We start from the raw sequence: 25,601 nt of genomic DNA, 5'->3' as shown, positions 1-25,601 counted from the left end.
CATTTTGCAGATGAGGGAACTGAGGCCCAGAGAAGTGACGTGACTTGCCCAAAGTAACACAGTTGACAATTGGCAGAGCTGGGATTTGAACCCGTGACCTCTGACTCCAAAGCCTGGGCTCTTTCCACTGAGCCACGCTGCTTCTCTGGTAATCGTTATTCACCTTTATTGGTGCCAGGGGGCAAGACCGGCCGAGTCCGCTGCCCGAGCGGGTGGGCAGCGTCCGTCTTGTTAAGCGTTTACTATGTGCAAAGCACTGTTCTAAGCGCCGGGGAGGTTACAAAGTGATCAGGTTGTCCCACGGGGGGCTCACGGTCTTAATCCCCATTTTCCAGATGAGGTAACTGAGGCCCAGAGAAGTGAAGTGACTTGCCCAAAGTCACACAGCTGACAAGTGGCGGAGCTGGGATTTGAACCCATGATCTCAGACTCCAAAGCCCGTGCTCTTTCCCACTGAGCCACGCTGACTTACTCCCTTTTATTCATCCTCCTCCCAGCCCCACAGCACTTATGCTGTAGCTTATTTATTTATATGATCGTCTGTCTCCCCCTCTGGACTGTAAGCTCACTGTGGGCAGGGCAAGTGTCTGTTCTGTTGTAATAATAATAATAATAATGGCATTTATTAAGCGCTTACTGTGTGCAAAGCACTGTTCTAAGCACCGGGGAGGTTACAAAGTGATCAGGTTGTCCCATGGGGGGCTCACAGTCTTAATCCCCATTTTGCAGATGAGGGAACTGAGGCCCAGAGAAGTGACGTGACTTGCCCAAAGTCACACAGCTGACAATTGGCAGAGCCGAGATTTGAACCCGTGACCTCTGACTCCAAAGCCCGGGCTCTTTCCACTGAGCCACGCTGCTTCTCTGGTGATCGTTATTCACCTTTATTGGTGCCAGGGGGCAAGACCGGCCGAGTCCGCGGCCCAAGCGGGTGGGCAGCGTCCGTTTTGTTAAGCGTTTACTATGTGCCAAGCACTGTTCTAAGCGCCGGGGAGGTTACAAAGTGATCAGGTTGTCCCACGGGGGGCTCACGGTCTTAATCCCCATTTTCCAGATGAGGTAACTGAGGCCCAGAGAAGTGAAGAGACTTGCCCAAAGTCACACAGCTGACAAGTGGCGGAGCCGGGATTTGAACCCATGATCTCGGACTCCAAAGCCCGTGCTCTTTCCCACTGAGCCACGCTGACTTGCTCCCTTTTATTCATCCTCCTCCCAGCCCCACAGCACTTAATCTGTAGCTTATTTATTTATATGATCGTCTGTCTCCCCCTCTGGACTGTAAGCTCACTGTGGGCAGGGCAAGTGTCTGTTCTTTTGTACTTCCCCAAGCACTTAGTATAGTGCTGTGCACACAGTAAGTGCTCAATAAATACGACTGACTGACTGAGGGACAACCCGCGGTGGCTCTGCAGAGCCCCTGAGAGGGAGGACACCAGGCCCTAGATTCCCGGCACCAATTCCCCCGGGACGGAATCGGGAAATCACAGACTCAAACATGGGCCACCCAAGGCATCACTGCCATTTTTCTCATTCATTCATTCATTCAATCGTATTTATTGAGCGCTTACTGTGTGCAGAGCACTGGACTAAGCGCTTGGGAAGTACAAGTTGGCAACATATAGGGACGGTCCCTACCCAACAGCGGGCTCACAGGCTGGAATTCAGATGTACAAGAGCTGGGGACAGGAGACTAAACTCCTCATCGTCCAAAACGAGATACTTACTGCTCGAAACACCCTAACCTCCCTCAGGTACTGGGGTCCTTCACAGATTTGGGGTGCCAACTTGAGAGCTCGCAGTTTCTGCCTCGATTGGCTCGATTCCAATCCAACTGCAAGGGCAGGTGGGAAGCAGCGTGGCTCGGTGGAAAGAGCCCGGGCTTTGGAGGCAGAGGTCATGGGTTCGAATCCCTGCTCCGCCACATGTCTGCTGTGTGACGTCACTTGACTTCTCTGAGCCTCAGTTACCTCATCTGTAAAATGGGGATTAAGACTGGGAGCCCCACATGGGACAATCTCATCACCTTGTATCCCCCCCCCAGCGCTTAGAACAGTGCTTTGCACATAGTAAGCGCTTAACAAATGCCATCATTATTATTAAAGGCGATGTAGAAGGGAGAGGGGGAAGACGAAATGAGCACTTAATTGGGGGGAGGCCTCTTGGAGGAGACGTTCTTTTAATAAGGCTGGACTGTCAGCACGGTGTGAGCGGCAAATATGCTTGTTTAGTGTTGTACTATACTCTCCCAAGTGGGTAGTACAGTGCTCTGCACACAGTAAGCGCTCAGTAAATACGATTGAATGAATAATAAAGGCTTTGAAGGCAGGGAGAGTGATCGTCTGTCAGATATGTGTCTTCTAGACTGTGAGCCCGCTGTTGGGTAGGGACCGTCTCTATGTGTTGCCAACTTGTACTTCCCAAGCGCTTAGTACAGTGCTCTGCACACAGTAAGCGCTCAATAAATACGATTGAATGAATGATTTCACGCACTTGAGAAGTGGCATTTATGACAAGAGCGCTCACTGACTGCTCGCCCGGTGAAGAGTACCGTACGGGGGAGGAAAAAGGCAGCCTAGCCTAGAGGAGAGAGTCTGGGGCTGGGAGTCCGCACGCCCGGATTCCAGTCCCAGCACTGCCACTAGTCTGCTGTGTGTCCTCGGATAAGTCCCTTCACTTCTCTGGGCCCCGTTTCCTCATCTGTAAAATGGGGTCAACACAAACCTGTTGTCCCTCCCACTTAGCCTGGGAGCCCTTCGGAGGACACCCCTTGTGGTGTCTGACCTAACAATTAGTAGTATTAGTAATTGTGGGATTTGTTAAGCGCTTACTACGTGCCAAGCACTGCATTAAGCACTAGAGTAGATCCAAGATAATCTGGTCGATTACAGTCCCTGTCCAAGAGCACGGGCTTTGGAGTCAGAGGTGATGGGCTCAAATCCCAGCTCCGCCAATTGTCAGCTGTGTGACTTTGGGCGAGTCCCTTTGCTTCTCTGTGCCTCAGTTACCTCATCTGTAAAATGGGGATTAAGACGGTGAGCCCCCCGTGGGACAACCTGATCACCTTGTAAACTCCCCAGTGCTTAGAACAGTGCTTCGCATAGAGTAAGCACTTAATAAATGCCATTATTATTATTATTATTATTGTTATTATTATTATTATTATGAGGCTTTGTGTCTAAGAGGGAGAGAGAAAAGGTACTGAGTCTCCATTTCACCAATGAGGGAACTGAGGCCCAGAGAAGTTAAGTGACTTGCCCAAGGTTACAGAACAGGTAACTAGAAGAGTCAGGATTAAAACCCAGGTTCTCTGACACCCCAGCCTGGGATCTTTCCAAAAGGCCACACCGCTTATCATCCTTTCGATCATCCATTATCTATCGATCCCATTGTTAACCACGGCGTTTGGCACATTTTTTAAAAAAATGGTATTTGTTAAGTGCTATGTGCTGGGCACTGTTCTAGGTGCTGGGATAAGCGCTTAGTACAGTGCTCTGCACACAGTAAGCACTCAATAAATGATTGAGTGAATACAAGGTAATCACGTTGGACACAGTCCCTGTCCCATGTGGGGCTCACAGTCTTAATACCCATTTTACAGACGAGGTAACTGAGGTGCAGAGAAGTTAATGGACTTACCCAAGGTCACACAGGAGACATGTGGCAGATGCGGGATTAGGACTCTGGTCCTTCTGACCCCTATATGTTGCCAACTTGTACTTCCCAAGAGCTTAGTACAGTGCTCTGCACACAGTAAGCGCTCAATAAATATGATTGAATGAATGAATGAATGAATGAGGCCCGTGCTTTAACCAATAGGCCACCCTGCTTTTCGCCTGGAGAAGATTCCAAGGCCCAGGTCTTTGCAGGGATGGCACTAAAAACAGAGTTTCTGCCCACCCGCCTGCCCCTCTCCCATCGTGCATGTCCACGCTGCAGCTCTCCAGCACCGGGACCGACCCGCCCACCCCCACATGGCTGGAGGCCGCCTGGCCTCGCTTTCAACCCACCCCTCTCCCCCTGCGGCACATCATCAATAGTATTTATTGAGCGCTTACTGTGTGCAGAGCACTGTACTAAGTGCTTCCATAACTCCTGTTGCCAGGGCACGCTTCCCCAGAGCTAACCACAATCCCTCCTGTTGCAGCACCACCCTGGATGACCCTCGGGACCTGGCGGAGATGAACGGGTACGGGAATTTAAGGCGAGGCCTTGTTGGTGATCTGAAGTGCGCCCTGACTTGGGCCCGTGCTGGATACCGGGGGGAGCCCACATCCCTTCTTTGGCAAGAGAAGGCAACCACATCCATCCATCCATCCATCATCCTTCCATCCACCATCACCATCAATCGTATTTATTGAGCGCTTACTGTGTGCAGAGCACTGTACTAGGCTCTTGGGAAGTACAAGTTGGCAACATATAGAGACAGTCCCTACCCAACAGTGGGCTCACAGTCTAATCCAACCACCCACCCGGCCCTCTACCCACCCATCCATCTATCCACCCATCATCCCTCCATCCATGGATCAATCGTATTTATTGAGTGCTTTCTGTGTGCAAAGCACTGTACTAAGCGCTTGGGAAGTACAAGTTGGCAGCATATAGAGACAGTCCCTACCCACCCATCCATCCATCCATCCATCCACCCATCCATCTCTTCCTCCCTTCATTCACCCACCCATCCATTTACCCATTCAACCATCCATCCATCCCTCCCTCCATCCACCTACCCACCCATCTAGAGAAGCAACGTGGCTCAGTGGAAAGAGCCCGGGCTTTGGAGTCAGAGGTCACGGGTTCAAATCCGGCTCTGCCAACCGTCAACTGTGTGACTTTGGGCAAGTCACTTCACTTCTCTGGGCCTCAGTTACCTCATCTGTAAAATGGGGATTAAGACTGTGAGCCCCCTGTGGGACAAACTGATCACCATGTAACCTCCCCAGCGCTTAGAACAGTGCTTTGCACATAGTAAGCACTTAACAAATACCATCATCATCATCATCTACTCATCCATCTCTCCCTCTCTCATTCTTCCACCCTCCCTCCCTCCATTTACCCACCCACCCACCCACCTTTCCGTCTTCTAGGGAGGTAAAGGAGGCAGGGGCTGAGCACTGGCCAAACCCCTCAGCCCCTCGGGTGCCCAGGAAGAAGCCAGCACTCGGAAAAGTCGTTCGGCTTGGCTGGGGATGAGCTGGGAAGGACCGGACGATGGTCCTAGAGGATCGGGCATAGCCTTGGGCTGGGGTATCACCGAACTCTTTTCCACGGACCCAGTTCAAGCCACCATCCAATCAATAAATTGTTCAATCAATCGACGGCATCTATCGAGTGCTTACGGTATGCAGAGCACTAGACTGAGTGCCTGGGAGTGCAGAGTTGAGTTGGTTGATGGCTCCCTGCCCTCTGAGAGCGGAGCGTCTAGCAGAGAGCTCGGTGCTCACAAAGCTGATTGAGCTCCATTCCAGAACTTGCTCAGTTCAGGTCTTGGAAAGCAGCTGAGATTTTCCAGATTTTCCAAATGGCGGGCTTGGAGATTTTTAGCTTGTGGAAGCCTTGCCCTCGCTCCCAGTGCCCTTCCTCAACCGTGCACTGCAAATGAAAAACTGGCACCTCGGGTCCCGAGCGCTGAGTTCAGTTCTTCACCCAAAACAGCTGGCTGCTACAGTACTCTGCCCACAGCAGGCACTCAATACAGTGCTCTGCCCAGAGCAGGCACTTAGTACAGCATTCTGCCCACCGCTGGCACTTAGTAGGGTGCTCTGCCCACAGCAGGTAATAATAATAATAATGATGGCATTTATTAAGCGCTTACTATGTGCAAAGCACTGTTCTAAGTGCTGGGGAGTTTACAAGGTATTCAGGTTGTCCCACTGGGGGTGCTCACAGTCTTCATCCCCATTTTACAGATGAGGGAACTGAGGCCCAGAGAAGTGAAGTGACTTGCCCAAAGTCACCCAGCTGACAAGTGGCGGAGCCGGGATTTGAACCCATGACCTCTGACTCCAAAGCCCAGGCTCTTTCCACTGAGCCACGCTGCTTCCCCACTATAGTGCTCCATCCACAGCAGACACTCACTATAAGCAGCCTGGCTTAGTGGAAAGAGCATGGGCTTGGGAGTCAGAGGTCGTGGGTTCTAATCCAGGCTCTGCCACTTCTCAGCTGTGTGACTTTGGGCAAGTCACTTAACTTCTCTGGGCCTCAGTTCCCTCATCTTTAAAATGAGGATTAAGATTGTGAGCCCCACGTGGGACAACCTGATTACCTTGTATCTACCCCAGTGCTTAGAACAATGCTTGGCACATAGGAAGTGCTTAACAAATACCATTATTATTATTATCATTACTATAGCGCTCTAGCCACAGAAGACATTCAGTACAGTGCTCTGCCCACGGCAGACACTCACTAAAAGCAGCCTGGCTTAGTGGAAAGAGCATGGGCTTGGGTGTCAGGTCATGAGTTCTCTCCCAGCTCCATCACTTCTCTGCTGTGTGACCTGGGGCAAGTCACTTCACTTCTCTGGTCCTCGGTTATCACATCTGTAAAATGGGGATTGAGACTATGAGCCCGACACGGGACCGGGACTGTGTCCAACGCGATATGCTTGTAATCACCGCAGCACTTAGTATAGTGCCTGGCACGTAGTAAGCACTTAACAAATACCATAATTACTATTATTATTATTATTATTATCATTATTATTACTACAGTGCTCTGTTGAGCAGGCACACAGTATAATCAGGCACACAGTATAATCCTCTTCCCACAGCAGGCACTCAATACAGCACTCTGCCCACAGCAGGCTCTCAGTCCCAGATCCCCTCCCACCGCCCAGGGCTGATCGGTGCTGAATATGATCACAACTCCTTCATCACATCCCGAATTGGGAACGTCCTCTGCCGTTCCCTAAAAATCCCTAGGAGACGTGGGGTGCGGCAGGATTCATTTTGGCTCGGAGAGGAGATGTGAGGCCCATTCAGGTTTACAACTTAAGTGGACGAGACCCCTCCAAGGGCCCACCACATCCCAAATTTGGAACATCCTCTGCCATTCCCTAAAAATCCCTAGGAGACATGGGGTGCGGCAGGAGTCATTTCGGCTCGAGGTAGAGATTGGAGGCCCATTCAGGTTTACAACTTAAGTGGACGAGACCCCCCTCATGGGCCCACCACATCCCAAATTTGGTACATCCTCTGACGTTCCCTAAAAATCCCTACGAGACGTGGGGTGCGGCAGGATTCATTTTGGCTCGGGGTGGAGATGTGAGGCCCATTCAGGTTTACAACTGAAGTGGACGAGACCCCCCCATGGGCCCGCCACATCCCAAATTTGGAACGTCCTCTGCCGCTCCCTAAAAATCCCTAGGAGACATGGGGTGCGGCAGGATTCATTTTGGCTCAGGGTGGAGATGTGAGGCCCATTCAGGTTTACAACTTAAGTGGACGAGACCCCCCCATGGGCCCACCACATCCCAAATTTGGAACGTCCTCTGCCATTCCCTAAAAATCCCTATGAAGACGTGGGGTGCGGCAGGATTCATTTTGGCTCGGGGTGGAGATGTGAGGCCCATTCAGGTTTACAACTGAAGTGGACGAGACCCCCCCACGGGCCCGCCACATCCCAAATTTGGAACGTCCTCTGCCGCTCCCTAAAAATCCCTAGGAGATGTGGGGTGCGGGAGGATTCATTTTGGCTCGGGGTGGAGATGTGAGGCCCATTCAGGTTTACAACTTAAGTGGACGAGACCCCCCCACGGGCCCACCACATCCCAAAATTGGAACGTTCTCTGCCATTCCCTAAAAATCCCTACGAGACGTGGAGTGCGGCAGGATTCATTTTGGCTCGGGGTACAGATGTGAGGCCCATTCAGGTTTACAACTTAAGTGGACGAGACCCCCCAAGGGCCAAAGGCCGCCTGTCTGTCCTCCCTCCCTGCCGGACAGAGGCTCCGTCCGCGGGAGAGACCACCGTCTATCTGAGCGGCCGCCTACGGGGAGCATTTGTTCCCTGCCCTCCTGCGCTTGTATCGTCCTGACGAGATTTCCAATTAACAGCTGACCCCGCTGGCACGGCCGCTATGTTTCACGCTTCCTGTCTCCCCGCTGATTCACTTCCCGTGTTCACCGTGCCGGGAAAATGTTCTTGAAAGCCAACAAGCATCCGGGCAGTGTTTTAATCAAAGCCTTCATAAAGCCAGACTAACAAGGGTGCTTGGATTTCTTCAAAACACACAGACACACACACACACACAGACACAGAGCAGTCCTCCTATAACAGCTGCGTTGGATTCTTTTCAAAGTAAGAACGCTCCCTGCTACGTGATATGAAGTGTTGCCACGTACCGATGATGGAGTTTGAAAATGGAACCGTTGACCACTGTGGCCCGTATTACGGGCTGACCGCGGTCTCGGCTCGCGATTGCAGAAGGAGCAGGAGACGAGAAATCGGGAGAATCTGCTTCTAATCCCGGCTCTGCCGGGGAATAAAGAGCTTCATTTTCTCGAGCGCTTTCATGTCACTTCCCATTTTCCTCCTTGGGCCTCGGTCTCTTTTTCAGCACAGTGAGGATCGGAATCTCGCTCACCCTCCCTGTTTTTTTTTAATGGCAGTCGTTAAGCGCTTACTATGTGCCAGACACTTTTCTAAGTGCTGGGGTAGATACAAGCTAATAATAATGATGATGGTAATGGTGAAGCGCTTACTATGTGCCAGGCACTGTACTACTACTACTAATAATTTTGGTATTTGTTAAGCGCTTACTATGTGCAAAGCACTGTTCTAAGCGCTGGGGAGGATACAAGGTGATCAGGTTGTCCCATGTGGGGCTCACAATCTTAATCCCCATTTTACAGATGAGGGAACAGAGGCACAGAGAAGTTAAGTGATTTTGCCCAATGTCACGCAGCTGACAAGCAGCGGAGCCGGGATTTGAACCCATGACCTCTGACTCCCAAGCCTGGGCTCCTTCCACTGAGCCACACTGCTTCTCACTTGTCAACTCTGCGTCTCACTTGTCAACTGTCAATTAAGTGCTGGGGAGAGTCCAACCAAATTGGGTTGGACATAGTCCTTGTCCCGTGTGGGGCTCACAGTCTCAATCCCCATTATACAGATGAGGTAACTGAAGCACAGAGAAGCAAAGTGACCTGACCAAGGTTTCCCAGCAAACAAGATAAATGCAGAGCCAGGACTAGAACCCAGGTCCTGCTAAGTCCCAGGCCCAGGCTCTATCCATTAGGCCACGCTGCTTTTTCCCCCCATAAGGTGGGGAGCCCAGCGTTGCTCAGTAGAAAGAACCCGGGCTTTGGAGTCAGAGGTCATGGGTTCAAATCCCAGCTCCACCAACTGTCAGCTGTGTGACTTTGGGCAAGTAACTTCACTTCTCTGGGCCTCAGTTACCTCATCTGCAAAATGGAGATTAGAACTGTGAGCCCCTCGTGGGACAACCTAATCACCTTGTAACCTCTCCAGCGCTTAGAACAGTGCTTTGCACATAGTAAGCGCTTAACAAATACCATCATTATTATTATTAGTATTATGGGGAACAGGCTGCCTCCAACCCAACTCTCTACCCCAGAGTTTAGCACAGAGATCGTAAGCTCACTGCGGAAGGGAATGTGTTTGTTTATTGTTGTACTGTACTCTCCCAAGTGCTTAGTTCAGTTCTGCGCACACTGTAAGCGTTCAATAAATACCACTGAATGAAGTTCAATTCATCTGCTTTTTTTCCTTGACTCCGGGGTCTCCAAGAGAGGCCCGAGTGGGGGCTGCGGCTGTGGGGAGTCAGAGGACATTTCGAGGCCCGAGATGGCAGACACTAGAGGCCATTTGGGGTGGGGTCCCAGGGTCCCGTCTCTGCCCGTCTGACCCACTCAGGAGCTCCTCCGTCGTCCGCCCGCTTCCACGCCAGTAAGCTTCCACGAGCTTTTTGGCTTCAAAGCTGTCTATCCCCTCGTCCCCTCCTACCTCACCTCCCTTCTCTCCTTCTCCAGCCCAGCCCGCACCCTCCGCTCCTCTGCCACCGCTAACCTCCTCACTGGTCCTCGTTCTCACCCATCCCGCCGTCGACCCCCGGTCCACATCCACATCCCTCCGCACATCCGCCAATCTAGCTCTCTTCCCCCTTCAAAGCCCTACTGAGAGCTCCCTTCCTCCAGGAGGCCTTCCCAGATTGAGCCCCCCTTTTCCTCTGCCCCTCCTCCCCTCTCCATCGCCCCGACTCCCTCCCTCTGCTCTATCTCCTCCCTCTCCCCGCAGGACTTGTATATATTTTTACATATTTATTGCTCTGTTTTATTAATGATGTATATATATCTATAATTCGATTCATCTATTTTAATGGCATTGACGCCTGTCTACTTGTTTTGTTGTCTGTCTCCCCCCTTCTAGACTGTGAGCCCGTTGTTGGGTAGGGATTGTCTCTGTCACCGAATTGTACTTACAAAGCGCTTAGTCCAGTGCTCTGCACACAGTAAGCGCTCAATAAATACAAGTGGATGAACAAATGAATGTGAAGGAACAGAGACTGTTTGAGCAGCCCCTGGCCTCACACTCTCTCTCTCCCCGGCACTGATGGCATGGGAAACCCATCTTACGCCGGAGAACATTCCCACTCCAAGTCCCTGGAGCCGCTCGGCCCATCAATGGCTCTGTCTCCAGCCCCGGCCCCGCGGACTTTTCAATCCCCAGTCTGGGCCACCAAGCAGAGGTGAACGAGTAAGAGCAGACAGCTGTGGGAGCGGAAACCTCAAACGTCCGAGTCGAGAGCGGGAGAGGAGAACTAAGGGCCCACGCGTCTCTCCCACAGTCCCCCACCTCCTCTGACTCAGTTTCCCCACTCCCTCTTTGATTGGTCACATTCCCAATTTGCACCGGCTGTGGTTACCCTGGGAGGGGGAGATGCAGCGTGGTCATGCTGGAAGCAGGGATTATGTCTTCAAACTCCATTGTGCTCTCCCTAGTGCTCAGTGCAGTACTGAGTACTAGACTGTAAGTTCGCTGTGGGCAGGGAATGTGTCCGTTATATTGTTGTAGTGTATTCTCCCACGCACTTGGTATAATGCTCTGCACGCAGTGAGCACTCAATAAATACAACTGACAGACTGCAGTTTATTTTACTTGTACGTATCTATTCTATTTATTTTATTTTGTTAGTATGTTTGGTTTTGTTCTCTGTCTCCCCCTTCTAGACTGTGAGCCCACTGTTGGGTAGGGACTGTCTCTATATGTTGTCAACTTGTACTTCCCAAGTGCTTAGTACAGTGCTCTGCACACAGTAAACGCTCAATAAATACGATTGATTGATTGATTGATTGCAGTAAAAGAAGCAATATGTCCTAGTGGACAGAACCCAAGCCTGGTTTCTCATCCCGGCTCCGCCATCTGTCTGCCGGGTAACCTTGGGCAAGTCACTTCACATCTCTGAGCCTCAGGTTACCTCATCTGTAAAATAGTGGCATTTATTAAGCGCTTAACTATGTGCAAAGCACTGTTCTAAGCGCTGAGCACTGTTCAAAGCGCTGGGGATTACGACTGTGAGCCCCATGTGGGACAGGGACTGTATCCAACCCAATTTGCTTGTATCCACCCCAGCGCTTAGTACAGTGCATGGCACATAGTAAGTGCTTAGCAAATACCATCATTATTATTAGCTTGTATCTACACCAGTGTTTAGTACAGGGCCCGGCAACGGGTAAGCATTTAACGAATACCATTAAAAAAAGAAAGAGGAATGGGGGTGTCCCACCCACCTAATAGGGTAGGGGTCTGTTCTCAGGCAGGATTTCTGACCACAAATGAAAGGAAACGTCCACACCTCCCCAACTCCCTCCGTGGCCCCAGGACCCCCTGAGCAGCTGCAGACTCTGACCGATGGCACAACGCCAGCCCCCGGTGCCCCCGACCATCAGAACATCCTTCTCTCAGTGCTCCTTCACATCGCACCCCTGAATTTCAACACCCTCAATTCCGATTGAGGTCCCTCACCGCCACGAGGCTCACCGCGGCCGAGACCTTCCCCTCGCCCCTTCCCCTCACCCCTTATTTGCTCCCGCCCTTTGAGGCATTTTGACTGAATCTGAGGGAAGAAAGCCCATTTCTGTTTAACCTCAAGAAATTATCTGGGCAACAATTAGCGGAGATAATGGCAAGCCTGTGAGCTCAAGGGGCTCTTCTGCTGAGATGCGAAAGAGAACAGTTTCAAAATTAAGTACTACCCAGGCATATGTTCACAAGCAAATTACATTAGAAAACCTTATGTATACACTTGCACCACTCCTTGTTCATATAAATATATTGACTTTGACTTATCATTTTGAAAGGAGCATATTTAAATTGTTTCTGTCTGCATTTTGGATCTTAGAAACACATTTACACGCTTTCCATTATTTCCAATGTGAAAGTAGTCTTCGCTTGCCACTCTGTTGTCATGGAACCAGTAGGAAAGCGCTGGACAGGGTTCTACACACAGTGAAGGCTCAATAAATACCTCTGATTGATTGGACACGCTACTGTCACAGAACCGGTGAAGCGTCCTCAACATGTTACTGTCAGGGAACCGGTTAATAGCATGAGGCACATTAAGGTTACAGAACCAGTCAAGGGTGTTGGACACGCTCTTGTCATGACACTGGTTTCGAAGGCAGGATATTCTAAGGTCACAGAACCGGTTAAAAGTGTTGGATGCATTCCTGTCACAAACGTGGTTAAGAGCGCCGGACATGCTACTGTCATGGAAGCGGTCAAGAGAGCTGGACAAGGTTATGCACATTAGACATGTTACTGTCATGGAACTAATTAAGAGATACACTATCATCACTGAGCCGGTTAAAAGCACCAGAAACGCACTTGTCACAGAACCTGTTGAGAGTGTTGGACAGAACGCTCAGTACAGTGTTCTGAACACAGTAAGTGCTCAGTAAATACGACTGAATGACTGACACGCTACTGTCGCAAGCACCGGACACATAACTGTCACAGAACTGGATGAGACCCCTGGGCACGCTACTGTCACAGACCCAGTTGAGCGTACCGGACGTGCTGTTGTCACAGAACCAGTTAAAAGCTCCAGACACGCTATTGTCACGGAACCGGTTGAGAGAGCTCTCCTGGGGCAGACATCCCGGCGCCGACCAGGTCACCACGGCGCCGATGTCACAATCGTTTCGCGTCTAATTCCGGCGGAAATCCAGGCCTGCCCCCAGGGCAACCTGGCCAGCGCGGGAAGGGAACTGTTCAGCCGAGGCTATATGGGGGTTCCCTTTGAGGGTCCACAGGGACCCCCACCGAGCAGTGTAACTCAGTGGGAAGCAAGTCAACTCTACCCGGGTCTCTCAACATCACTGCTACTTCAGAAGGATGGGTCAGGCTGGAATAGTTCGGGGCAAGCCAGGGCAGACTAGGGCACTCTGGGGTAGGCCAGAGCAGACCAGAACAGACCAGGGCAGGCCTGGGCAAACTAGGGCACATGGAACAGGCCGGGGCAAGCTGGCCTCAGCATCTACCAGAGTGCTTTACACCCGCTGAAACTGGGCCATTGGAAGAAAACAGAAATACTTTGAGCGGGGCGACAGCCAACGAAATTTGAAACAACATGCACCACTCAAAGGGACAGAAGCTTCCTATGGGCCCAGGCGAGGTCGGCGGGGGCCCAGATTGCACCCGGAAGGACCACGCCAGAGGGTACCATGCCCGGAGGGGACGGCGGCAGCGCTCAGTACTCACGATGAGCTCAGAGTCTCGCCCCAGGGAGATGACCGTGCGGTTCACGGTGCGCAGGAGCTTCTCCACGATGAGCTGGACGTGCCGCTGTGTCGGGCCCTGGAGGAGAGGGACAGACGGACGGACCAATAAACACCCCTCTCCCGGTCCAGTCCGTAGACCCCCACCCGCGCCCAGTCCGGCATTCTCCAGCCTGCGCGGCTGTTGCCCGACCGTCCTGCCCCAGAGCCTGGCCAGAGCCCCTTAACGAGATGAGAAACGGCGGCTACCAGAGGCTGAAGCTGGCACGGGAAAACCCAGGTGCCGAATTCCTCATTCACTCAGTGGTATTCACTGGGGGCTTACTGTGTGCAGAGCACTGTACTGAACACTTTGGAAAGCACAATGCAACACTAATTGGACACATTCATGATCGACCAGGAATGGTCATCTACCACAGAATCGCAGTACTTTCCCAGGTCATTTTGGATTTCCTTTCCCCCAGAGGAAATTGTAGGCCCTTAAACGAAGACAGCTCAGACCATAACAACCCTTCGAGATGGGAGCCTTTCTGCCCTGCCTGGAAAGGAATCCAGGTATAGACTTGCCACAGAAAGGCAAGCTGCGTGGCTCAGTGGACAGAGCCGGGCTTAGGAGTCAGAGGTCATGGGTCCTAATCCCGGCTCCGCCACATGTCTGCTGTTTGACCTTGGGCAAGTCACTTAACTCTGCCGAGCCTCAGTTACCTCATCTGTAAAATGGGGATTAAGACCGTGAGCCCCACCTGGGACAACTTGATCACCTTGTATCCCCCCAGTGCTTAGAATAGTGCTTCACACATATAAAGCGCTTAACAAGTGCCATCATTTTTATTATCAAAGGACTGGACTCGTTATTCTAATGAAAATTTTGCTGAATTTGGCGATTGAATAAGAAATTAAAAATGACTCCCATGAAGCACTGGGACTCCCCAGGCCCATTCTGCACGGCTCCCAGGGCGCCCTGGCCCTGCCGGGTTCTCATGAGGCACCGGGATGCCCTGGGCCCACCTTACGTAGCTCCGACGAAGCATCAGGATGTTCCAACCCCACCCCACGTGGCTTCCATGGGGCACCGGAGCACCCTGGCATCACCCCACACAGCTCTCATGAGGCACCGGGGCTCCCAGGGCCTTCCCCGCTCAGCCCCGATGAGGCACCGAAGCCTCAGCAGCCGCAAGTCACCTACCACATCGTCCCGGTACAGCACTTCCAGGATGTTGCTGAGCAACTGGCAACAGGCCTCGAGTTCTTCCTGCCTCTCCAGGTGGCCCTTGAGCTGGTCGGTCATGACGGGCAGCAGGATTTCTCTGCAGTCTGCAGCGGACACACAGAGCGACTTCCAGTCAGCAGAAAGGGAAGACCCACGGGTGGGGACCGCCAAGCTCGTCGGCCACAGCCAATATCGACCCCGGCCCTCTCTGAGCCTCACCAAGACCCCTGCCGGCCCAGTCAATCAATCAATCAATCGTATTTATTGAGCGCTTACTGTGTGCAGAGCACTGTACTAAGCGCTTGGGAAGTACAAGCTGGCGACATATAGAGACAGTCCCTACCCAACAGTGGGCTTACAGTCTAGAAACATCATTATTATTATTATTATCATTACAAGACACCACACAAGTGTTCAAGTTGGGATCAAAGTCTTGAAGGGGCATCACAATTCCCAAGTACAAAAGGAAAAAAGAAAGAAAAATTCCCGGGCCCAAGCACCGGATTGACCAAATATTGAGAATGATGCTTTAAAGTCCTCAAATACTCGGCCCCACTGCTCTCCTACTTCAACCCATCGCGCATATTTCACCCCTCTAATGCCAACCTACTCACCGTTCCTTGATCTCATCTATTTTGCCACTGACCTCTCGCCCACTTCCTCCCTCCAGCCTGGATCATGCTCCCTCCTCAAACCCGACAGACGATTATTCTCCCCATCTACAAAGCCTTAGGGGAAGCACATCATCATCATCATCAGTCGTATTTATTGAGAACTTACTATGTGCAGAGCACTGTACAAAGCGCTTGGGAAGTACAAATTGGCAACATATAGAGACAGTCCCTACCCAACATTGGGCTCACAGTCTAAAAGGGGGAGACAGAGAACAAAACCAAACATACTAACAAAATAAAATAAATAGAATAGATATGTACAAGTAAAATAAATAGAGTAATAAATATGTGCAAACATATATACATATATACAGGTGCTGTGGGGAGCCCGCACACTTTGCTCCTCCAAGAGGCCTTCCGAGACCAAGCCTTCATTTGCTCTTCACCCACTGCGTCGCCCTGATTTGTCCCACAGCACTCATGTCCATTCCCGTAATTGATTGATTTATTTGAGAAGCAGCGTGGCTCAGTGGACAGAGCCCAGGCTTGGGAGTCAGAGGTCATGGGAGTCAGAGGACACTTGTCAGCTGTGTGACTTTGGGCAAGTCACTTCACTTCTCTGGGCCTCAGTTCCCTCATCTGGAAAATGGGGATGAAGACTGTGAGCCCCAGGTGGGACAACCTGATCATCTTGTATCTTCCCCAGTGCTTAGAACTTGTACTTCCCAAGTGCTTAGTACAGTGCTCTGCACACAGTAAGTGCTCAATAAATACGATTGATTGATTGATTAGAACAGTGCTTTGCACATAGTAAGCACTTAAACACTACTATACAGATATAGGTATAAATATATAATATAGAATATATATATATATTCTAATCCCAGCTCCGTCACTTGTCAGCTGTGTGACTCTGGGCAAGTCACTTAACTTCTCTGGACCTCAGTTCCCTCATCTGGAAAATGGGGATGAAGACTGTGAGCCCCAGGTGGGACAACCTGATCACCTTGTATCCTCCCCAGCGCTTAGAACTTGTACTTCCCAAGTGCTTAGTACAGTGCTCTGCACACAGTAAGTGCTCAAATAAATACGATTGCTTGATTGATTAGAACAGTGCTTTGCACATAGTAAGCACTTAACAAATACTACTTTACAGATATAGATATAGATATAGAATATAGAATATTGAATATACATATATTCTAATCCCAGCTCCGTCACTTGTCAGCTGTGTGACCCTGGGCAAGTCACTTAACTTCTCTGGGCCTCAGTGACCTCATCTGCAAAATGGGGATGAGACTGTGAGCCCCACGTGGGACAACCTGATGACCTTGTATCTACCCCAGCACTTAGAACAGTGGTGGGCACATAGTAAGCACTTAACAAATGCCATCATCATTCTTCTTATGATTATTATTTATCTGTATTACCATCTGTCTCCCCCTCTAGACTTTACAGAAAACATGTCTATCAACTCAGTCATTTTGTTTCATTGTGCTCTCTTGCTTTGCAAACGGTAAGCGCTCAATAAATATGATTGATTGGTTGGTGCCCGAGTCCCTGTCGCCCTGCCATGGCCCAACCTGGGCTCACCTGCCCACTTGTCATCCCCTTACCCACCGTGTCACTCAACAGCCGCCATGAATGACACTACCACCACCCTTCCCAACACTATCAATCAATCAATCAATCAATCGTATTTATTGAGCGCTTACTATGTGCAGAGCACTGTACTAAGCGCTTGGGAAGTACAAATTGGCAACATATAGAGACAGTCCCTACCCAACAGTGGGCTCACAGTCTAAAAGGGGGGAGACAGAGAACAGAACCAAACATACCAACAAAATAAAATAAATAGGATAGAAATGTACAAGTAAAATAAATAAATAAATAAATAAATAGAGTAATATATATGTACAACCATATATACATATATACAGGTGCTGTGGGGAAGGGAAGGAGGTAAGATGGGGGGATGGAGAGGGGGACGAGGGGGAGACATCCACAAATATCATCACCTCCTTAACTTCCATCTTCAACCGCTCACTCTCCACTGGTTCCTTCCCCTCTGCCTTCAAACATGCCCATGTCTCTCCCATCCTAAAAAAAAAACCCTCTCTTGACCCCACCTCACCTTCTAGTTATCGCCCCATATCCCTCCTACCATTCCTTTCCAAACTCCCTGAACGAGTTGTCTACACGCGCTGCCTCGAATTCCTCAACACCAACTCTCAGCCAATAGGCTGCTTCACTAGGTGCTCAACAAATATCACAATAATAATAATTATTGCAAGTATAATATATAGGTATATATGTGTGTATATATTCATTCATTCATTCAATCGTATTTATTGAGTGCTTACTGTGTGCAGAGCACTGTACTAAGCACTACATATATATGATAAAAATTAATAACTATTATTATGGTATTTGTTAAGTGCTTACTACGTGCCAGGCCCCTTATTAGGCACTGGGGTGGATATGAAGCAAATCGGGTCGGGCACAGTCTCTGTCCCATGTCGGACACACAGTCTCAATCCCCATTTCATGAGGTAACAGGCCCAGAGAAGTGAAGCGACTCACCCACGGTCACACAGCAGACAGGGGGTGGAGCCGGGATTAGAACCTGCTTGAGAGAAGCAGCGGGGCTCAATGGAAAGAGCCCGGGCTTTGGAGTCAAAGGTCATGGGTTCAAATCCCGCCTTGCCACTTGTCAGCTGTGTGAATTTGGGCAAGTCATTTCGCTTCTCTGGGCCTCAGTTCCCTCATCTGGAAAATGGGGGTGAAGGCTGTGAGCCCCCTGTGGGACAACCTGATCACCTTGTAACCTCCCCAGTGCTTAGAACAGTGCTTTGCACATAGTAAGCGCTTAATAAATTCCATTAAAAAAAACCCATGACCTTCTGACTCTCACATCACTACACCACACTCAGGTCCATTCCAGTAATTTATTTATTTATGTATTACAGAAGTAGCGTGGCTCAGTGGAAAGATCCAGGGCTTTGGAGTTAGAGGTCGTGGGTTCTAATCCCAGCTTCCCCACTTATCAGCTGTGTGACTTTGGGCAAGTCAGTTCACTTCTCTTTTAGACTGTGAGCCCACTGTTGGGTAGGGACTGTCTCTATATGTTGCCAACTTGTACTTCCCAAGCACTTAGTACAGTGCTCTGCACACAGTAAGCGCTCAATAAATACGATTGATTGATTGATTGATTCTCTGCGCCTCAGTTCCCTCATCTGTAAAATGGGGATGAAGACTGTGAGCCCCCTGTGGGACAACTTGATGACCTTGTATCTACCCCAGCGCTTAGAACAGTGCTTGGCACATAGTAAGCGCTTAACAAATCCCATCATTATTATTATTATTATTATCACCATCATCATCACCAATGCTATTTATCAAGCGAGCACTTGCTGTGTACAGAACAGTGTACTATGCACTCGGCACACAGTAAAAGCTCATTAAATAAATTAAAATTAAAAGCTTCTAGGCTGTGAGCCCACTGTTGGGTAGGGACCGTCTCTATATGTTGCCAACTTGTACTTCCCAAGCACTTAGTCCAGTGCTCTGCACACAGTAAGCGCTCAATAAATACGATTGAATGAATGAATTAATTAATTAAATACAACTGAATCAGAGTACAATATATCAGAGTTGGTAGTCATATTCCCTGCCAAAAGTGAGTTTACAGTCTAAAGGGGGAGACGGCCACTGTGATGATGATGATGATGATGATGATGGTATTTGCAAAGCTCTTACTATGTGCAAAGCACTGTTCTAAGCCCTGGGGTAGATACCATAATAATGAGGCATTTGTTAAGTGTTTACTATGTGTGAAGCACCGTTCTAAGTGCTGGGGGTGATTCAAGGTGATCAGGTTGTCCCCCATGGGGCTCACAGTCTTCATCCCCATTTTACAGATGAGGGAACTGAGGCACAGAGAAGTGAAGTGACTTGCCCAAAGTCACACAGCTGACAAGTGGTGGAGCCGGGATACAAGGTGATCAGGTTGTCCCACGTGGGGCTCACAGTCTTCATCCCCATTTTAGAGATGAGGTAACAGAGGAACAGAGAAGTGAAGTGACTTGCCCAAAGTCACACAGCTGATATGTGGAGGAGCCGGGATTAGCGCTCAGTTCAGCGCTCTGCACACCGTAAGCTTCCAAACACTACCGCTGACTGATTGATCAATCCCCAGAGCCTTGGTTAGTAATCTGGCTGCCGGGATTCATTCATTCATTCGTATTTATTGAGCGCTTACTATGTGCAAAGCACTGTTCTAAGCGCTGGGGGGGATACAAGGGGATCAGGTTGTCCCACGTGGGGCTCACAGTCTTAATCCCCATTTTGCAGATGAGGCAATTGAGGCCCAGAGAAGTGAAGTGACTTGCCCAAAGTCACACGGCTGACAATTGGCAGAGCCGGGATTCGAACCCATGACCTCTGAATCCAAAGCCCGGGCTCTTCCCACTGAGCCACGCCGCTTCAGCGGGATGCAGCGGAGAGAGGCAGGCCAGCATGTTTAATCAGCATCGAACAACAAAAAGCCTGGCAAACAAACTGTTCCGTAGTCAGCTCGCAAAGGCAAGCCCAGTCCCCGAGAAAAATCCCCGTATTTCTGCGGTGTGGCCGTCACTTCATCATCAATCGTACTTATTGAGCCCTTACTATGTGCAGAGCACTGTACTAAGCGCTTGGGAAGTACAAATTGGCAACATATAGAGACAGTCCCTACCCAACAGTGGGCTCACAGTCTAAAAGCCATCAGCTTTTTGCCGAAACAATCTTCCAGGCCATGAGCAAATGGGAGATGTGGGATTGCGCTCTGCTGCTCATCGTTTTCTGATAAAGCACTCCATCACCCCACCAGGTCCGGGAAATGACAACCCAAATGGGATTTATCCGTCCCAATCCCTGACCGATGAACCAGGATGAAAAGCAGAAAAGGAGCCAAATCACAGACTGGATCGCCCGCTGCCCACACCCCTCCCTCTCTCCCTGAAGCCTCCCGCCATCTCCTGCAGATCAATCAATCGATCGTATTTTTTAAGCACTTAACCATGGGCAGAGCACTGTACTAAGCACTTGGGAGAGTACAATGCAACAATATAAGCAATATAAAAGAAGTAGCTTTTAGACTGTGAGCCCACTGTTGGGTAGGGACTGTCTCTATATGTTGCCAATTTGTGCTTCCCAAGCGCTTAGTACAGTGCTCTGCACACAGTAAGCGCTCAATAAATACGATTGATGATAAATACGATTGATGAAGTAGTGTGGCTCAGTGGAAAGAGCCCGGGCTTGGGACTCAGAGGTCATGGGTTCTTATCCTGGCTCCGCCACTTGTCAGCTGTGTGACTTTGGGCAAGTCACTTAACTTCTCTGTGCCTCAGTTACCTCATCTGTAAAATGGGGATTAAGACTGTGAGCACCACGTGGGACAACCTGATCACCTTGCACACACACCCCAGCGTTTAGAACAGTGGTCTGCAAATAGTAAGCGCTTAACAAATACCATCATTATCATTATTATTATATAACAGATTTGGTGTACATGTTCTCCACCCAAGATGAGCTTACGGTTTAGAGGGAGAGACAGGTATTAATACAAGTAAATTATGGATATGTATGTCATAATGATAATAATTACGGTACCTGTAAGCGCCTACTGTGTGCCAGGCACTTTACTAAGTGTTGGGATGGACACAAACAAATCGGGTTGGACACAGTCCCTGTCCCACGTGGGGCTCACAGACTCAATCCCCATTTTCCAGATAAGGTAACTGATGCCCAGAGAAGTGAAGTGACTTGCCCAATGTCACACAGCAGCGTGGCTCAGTGGAAAGAGCCCGGGCTTTGGAGTCAGAGGTTATGGGTTCAAATCCTGGCTCCACCAGCTGTCAGCTGTGTGACTTTGGGCTAGTCACTTAACTTCTCTGTGCCTCAGTTCCCTCGTCTGTAAAATGGGGATTAAGACCGTGAGCCCCCTGTGGGACAACCTGATCACCTTGCAACCTCCCCAGCGCTTAGAACAGTGCTTGGCACATAGTAAGCGCTTAATAAATGCCATCATTATTATTATTATTACTGGTGGAGTCAAGTCAGTCAGTCAGTTAATGTTTTGTTTTGCTGTCTGTCTCCCTCTTTAACAAGGTGAGCCTGTTGGTGGGTAGGGACCGTCTCTATATGTCGTCGACTTGTACTTCTCAAGCGCTTAGTATGGTGCTCTGCACACAGTAACTGCTCAATAAATACGACTGAATGAATGAAATGGTATTTATTGAGCACTTACTGTGTGCAGAAGCACTGTACTACGCGCTTGGGAGAGTACAATGCAGTAAAATAACAGACCCTTTCCCTACCCACAAGGAGCTTACAGCCTAGAGTTTGGAGGGGGTCCTTCTGATTCCCAGATAATCACCTCCGGCACCATTTCCTCCTCTTCTGCATGCCCCTTTCTGTTATCTACCAAACCTCCTTCTGCCTCCTGGTACCTCAGAGCCGTGCAGTGATCTTAACATCAATCGGCAGCCCTCAGTGCCCTGCTTGGCATTTTCATTAATTCTGCTATTTCGGTTTCTTTTAAGTTTCCTTTGGAGAGTTTTCCCGGAGCACAGACGTTCACGCCCCGTGTCTGACGCATGAGAAACGGCGGAAGGCCGCGGGTTTGGAAACGCGGGCAGGGAAGCGGGAGTCGTGACGGGCCCGACACTGTCCCTCCCCTGACCTGGCTATTAAACGGCTCTCTGCCATCGGAGGTCACTCGCAATAGTCCGCTGTCCGTGACGCGTGTAATCGACCGATCCTATTCCGGCCAGCCGACTCATCCGGCTGCTCAGAGGGAAGAGTCTGAGCTCGCCACACGGCTCCCAGTTCTCTAAGGCAAGGGCTTCGCCATCGCTAAAGATGTGGAGCAACGGGAATTTTAGAACTGCTATGTGCAGACAGAGGAGAGAGGGAAAGAAGCAGCACGGCTTGTGGATAGAGCCCGGGTCTGGGAATTCAAGAAGTCAGGGATTCTAATGCCAGCTCTAAAACTTGTCTGCTGTGCGACCTTGGGTGAGTCATTTAACTTCTCTGTGCCTCATCTATAAAATGAGGATTTAAGACTGTGAACCCCACGATAATGATGGCATTTATTAAGCGCTTACTATGTGCAAAGCACTGTTCAGGTTACAAGGTGAGAAGGTTGTCCCACGGAGGGCTCACAGTCTTAATCCCATTTTACAGATAACTGAAGCCCAGAGTGGTTAAGTGACTTCCCCAAGGTCACACACCTGACAATGGTGGAGCTGGGATTTGAACCCACGGCCTCTGACTCCAAAGCCCGTGCCCCTTCCACTGAGCCACGCTGCTTCCTCTATGTGTTTCTACTTATCTTGTATCTACTACAGTGCTTAGAAGAGTTCCTGGCACGTAGTAAGCGCTCAACAAATACCATAATTATTATTATTAATATAAATACAGAGAGAGAGGAGAAAGAGACAGGGAGAGAGAGGGAGAGAAGAGAGATGGGGGGAGGGAGATGGAAGAGGGGAAAAAAGGGAGGAGAAATAAGAAAGAATAGAGAGAGGAGGTAAAGGGGAGAGAGAAGAGAGCGAGAGGAGATGGAGGAGGAAGCAGCATGGCTTAGTGGATAGAAAACAGGCCTGGGAATCAGAAGGTCATGAGTTCTAATCCTGGCTCCACCACTTGTCTGCTGTGTGGCCTTGGGCAAATCACTTCACTTCTCTACGCCTCAGTTCTCTCATCTGTAAAATGGGGATTGAGACTGTGAGCCCCACATGGGACAGGGACTGTGTCCAACCTGATTTGCTTGTGTCCACCCCAGCGCTTAGTACAGTGCCTGGCGCATTGTAAGCTTAACAAATGCCAGTATTATTATTATTGAGTGGAGGTAGAGAGGGGAGAGAGAAGAGGCAGAGAAAGAGAAAAGATGGGAGAGAAGGGAGAGAGAAGAGGAGACAGGAGCAGGAGAGATGAGAACGAGAGAGAAAAAGAGAAAGGAGAGAAGACAGATGAGAGAGGGGAGAGAGAACAAAGGAAAGAAGACAGATGAGAGGAGAGAGAGAAGGAGAGAAGAGAGGAGGTGAGAAGGCGGGAGAGGAAGGGAGAGAGGAGAGGGGAAGGGAGAGGAAGGAGAAATAGAGAGGGAGGAAGAGGAAAAACAGCAGAAAACTGTCAGAGGTCTGACTGACATGATGGTGTTTCTTGCTCTCAGGAGCTGAGAGCCCTCTGCTACATTCATCCACTGGACCGCCTTAATGTCCGAGCTAAACGTCTACCAGCATTTCTGGTCCCGCAAGTACTCACACAGCTACTGCTCTGTAATAATAATAATAATAATAATGATGGTATTTGTTAAGCGCTTACTATGTGCGCAGCACTGTTCTAAATGCTGGGGAGGTTACAAGGTGATCAGGTTGTCCCACGGAGGGCTCACGGTTTTAATCCCCATTTTACAGATGAGGTAACTGGGGCGCAGAGAAGTGAAGTGACTTGCCCAAAGCCACACAGCTGACGGTTGGCGGAGCCGGGATTTGAACCCGTGACCTCTGACTCCGAAGCCCGGGCTCTTTCCACTGAGCCACGCTGCTTCTGTGTACTGGGCACTGCACTCATACTGGATGCCAAGCAGCGTCCGTCCTCCCTCCCTAGTCCACACTGCACACAGCTACACTGGACGGAACATATGAGACCCAAACAGCTGCGGTGTGGAGAGATGATGGTATCAAGGCCCTACTGAGAGCTCACCTCCTCCAGGAGGCCTTCCCAGACTGAGCCCCTTCCTTCCTCTCCCCCTCATCCCCCTCTCCATCCCCCCATCTTACCTCCTTCCCTTCCCCACAGCACCTGTATATATGCTTGTACATATTTATTACTCTATTTATTTATTTATTTTACTTGCACATATCTATTCTATTTATTTTATTTTGTTAGTATGTTTGGTTTTGTCTCCCCCTTTTAGACTGTGAGCCCACTGTTGCGTAGGGACTGTCTCTACATGTTGCCAATTTGTACTTCCCAAGCACTTAGTACAGTGCTCTGCACACAGTAAGCGCTCAATAAATACGATTGATGATGACGATGATGATGATGATATTGGGAGACCGGAAGCCGGGAGGGCAGAGCGAGCGTTGTGAGGACACGGAAGAACAAAGACTCGGACAACGCTGTATCCCAGCTGAAGGCTGGGAGTCGTTGGCTGAGGGAGGACTGGTGTGAACCGCCGACGGCAGGAAGGGCTGGGAGGCCGCCTCAACAGTGCTTTGCACATAGTAAGCGCTTAATAAATGTCATCATTATTATTATTATTATTATTACTGATTTCTAGACTGTGAGCCCACTGTTGGGTAGGGACCGTCTCTATATGTTGCCAGCTTGTACTTCCCAAGCGCTTAGTACAGTGCTCTGCACACAGTAAGCGCTCAACAAATACGATTGAATGAATGAATGAATACTGACACTAGCTGAGCATCGGTGTATTCCACCGTCCACCTAAAAGCCGGGAGCGTGAAGGGCACTGTGTGAGAATCAATCAAGCAATCAATCAATCGTATTTATTGAGCGCTTACTGTGTGCAGAGCACTGTACTAAGTGCTTGGGAAGTACAAGTTGGCAACATATAGAGACCGTCCCTACCCAACAGTGGGCTCACAGTCTAGAAGGGGGAGAAGCAGCACGACTCACTGGAAAGAGCCCGGGCTTGGGAGTCAGAGGTCATGGGTTCTAATCCCAGCTCTGCCACTTGTCAGCTCTGTGACTTTGGGCAAGTCTAATAATCATGATGTGCATGTATAATAATGATGGCATTTATTAAACGCTTACTATGTGCAAGGCACTGTTCTAAGCGCTGGGGAGGTTACAAGGTGATCAGGTTGTCCCACGGGGGGCTCACAGTCTTCATCCCCCATTTTACAGCTGAGGGAACTGAGGCCCAGAGAAGTTAAGTGACTTGCCCAAAGTCACTTAGAATTAGAATAGAATGAAATATAGTTTTAATTCTATTTGTTCTGACTATTTTGACACCTGTCTACATGTTTT

General features: G+C 49.8%; 1 protein-coding gene across 3 annotated transcripts in view; it reads right to left on the bottom strand.

Moving 5' to 3' along the window:
• DOCK1 (dedicator of cytokinesis 1) overlaps positions 1-25,601 on the bottom strand; it is a 552,732-nt gene that overhangs the window by 369,783 nt on the left and 157,348 nt on the right. For all 3 annotated transcript variants that reach the window (XM_038743481.1, XM_038743482.1, XM_038743483.1), the window contains exons 26-27: positions 14,923-15,050; positions 13,720-13,815 (exon numbers count right to left, since the gene is read on the bottom strand). In XM_038743481.1, coding sequence (XP_038599409.1) covers positions 13,720-13,815; positions 14,923-15,050 — 224 coding nt within the window. The remainder of the gene's footprint in view (positions 1-13,719; positions 13,816-14,922; positions 15,051-25,601) is intronic.

Source organism: Tachyglossus aculeatus, chromosome 3 (assembly GCF_015852505.1).
Source record: "Tachyglossus aculeatus isolate mTacAcu1 chromosome 3, mTacAcu1.pri, whole genome shotgun sequence".
In the NCBI taxonomy this organism is placed as follows: Eukaryota; Metazoa; Chordata; class Mammalia; order Monotremata; family Tachyglossidae; genus Tachyglossus; species Tachyglossus aculeatus.
Note: the sequence above shows the minus strand (reverse complement) of the source record. Positions and strands in the feature narration are given on the sequence as shown.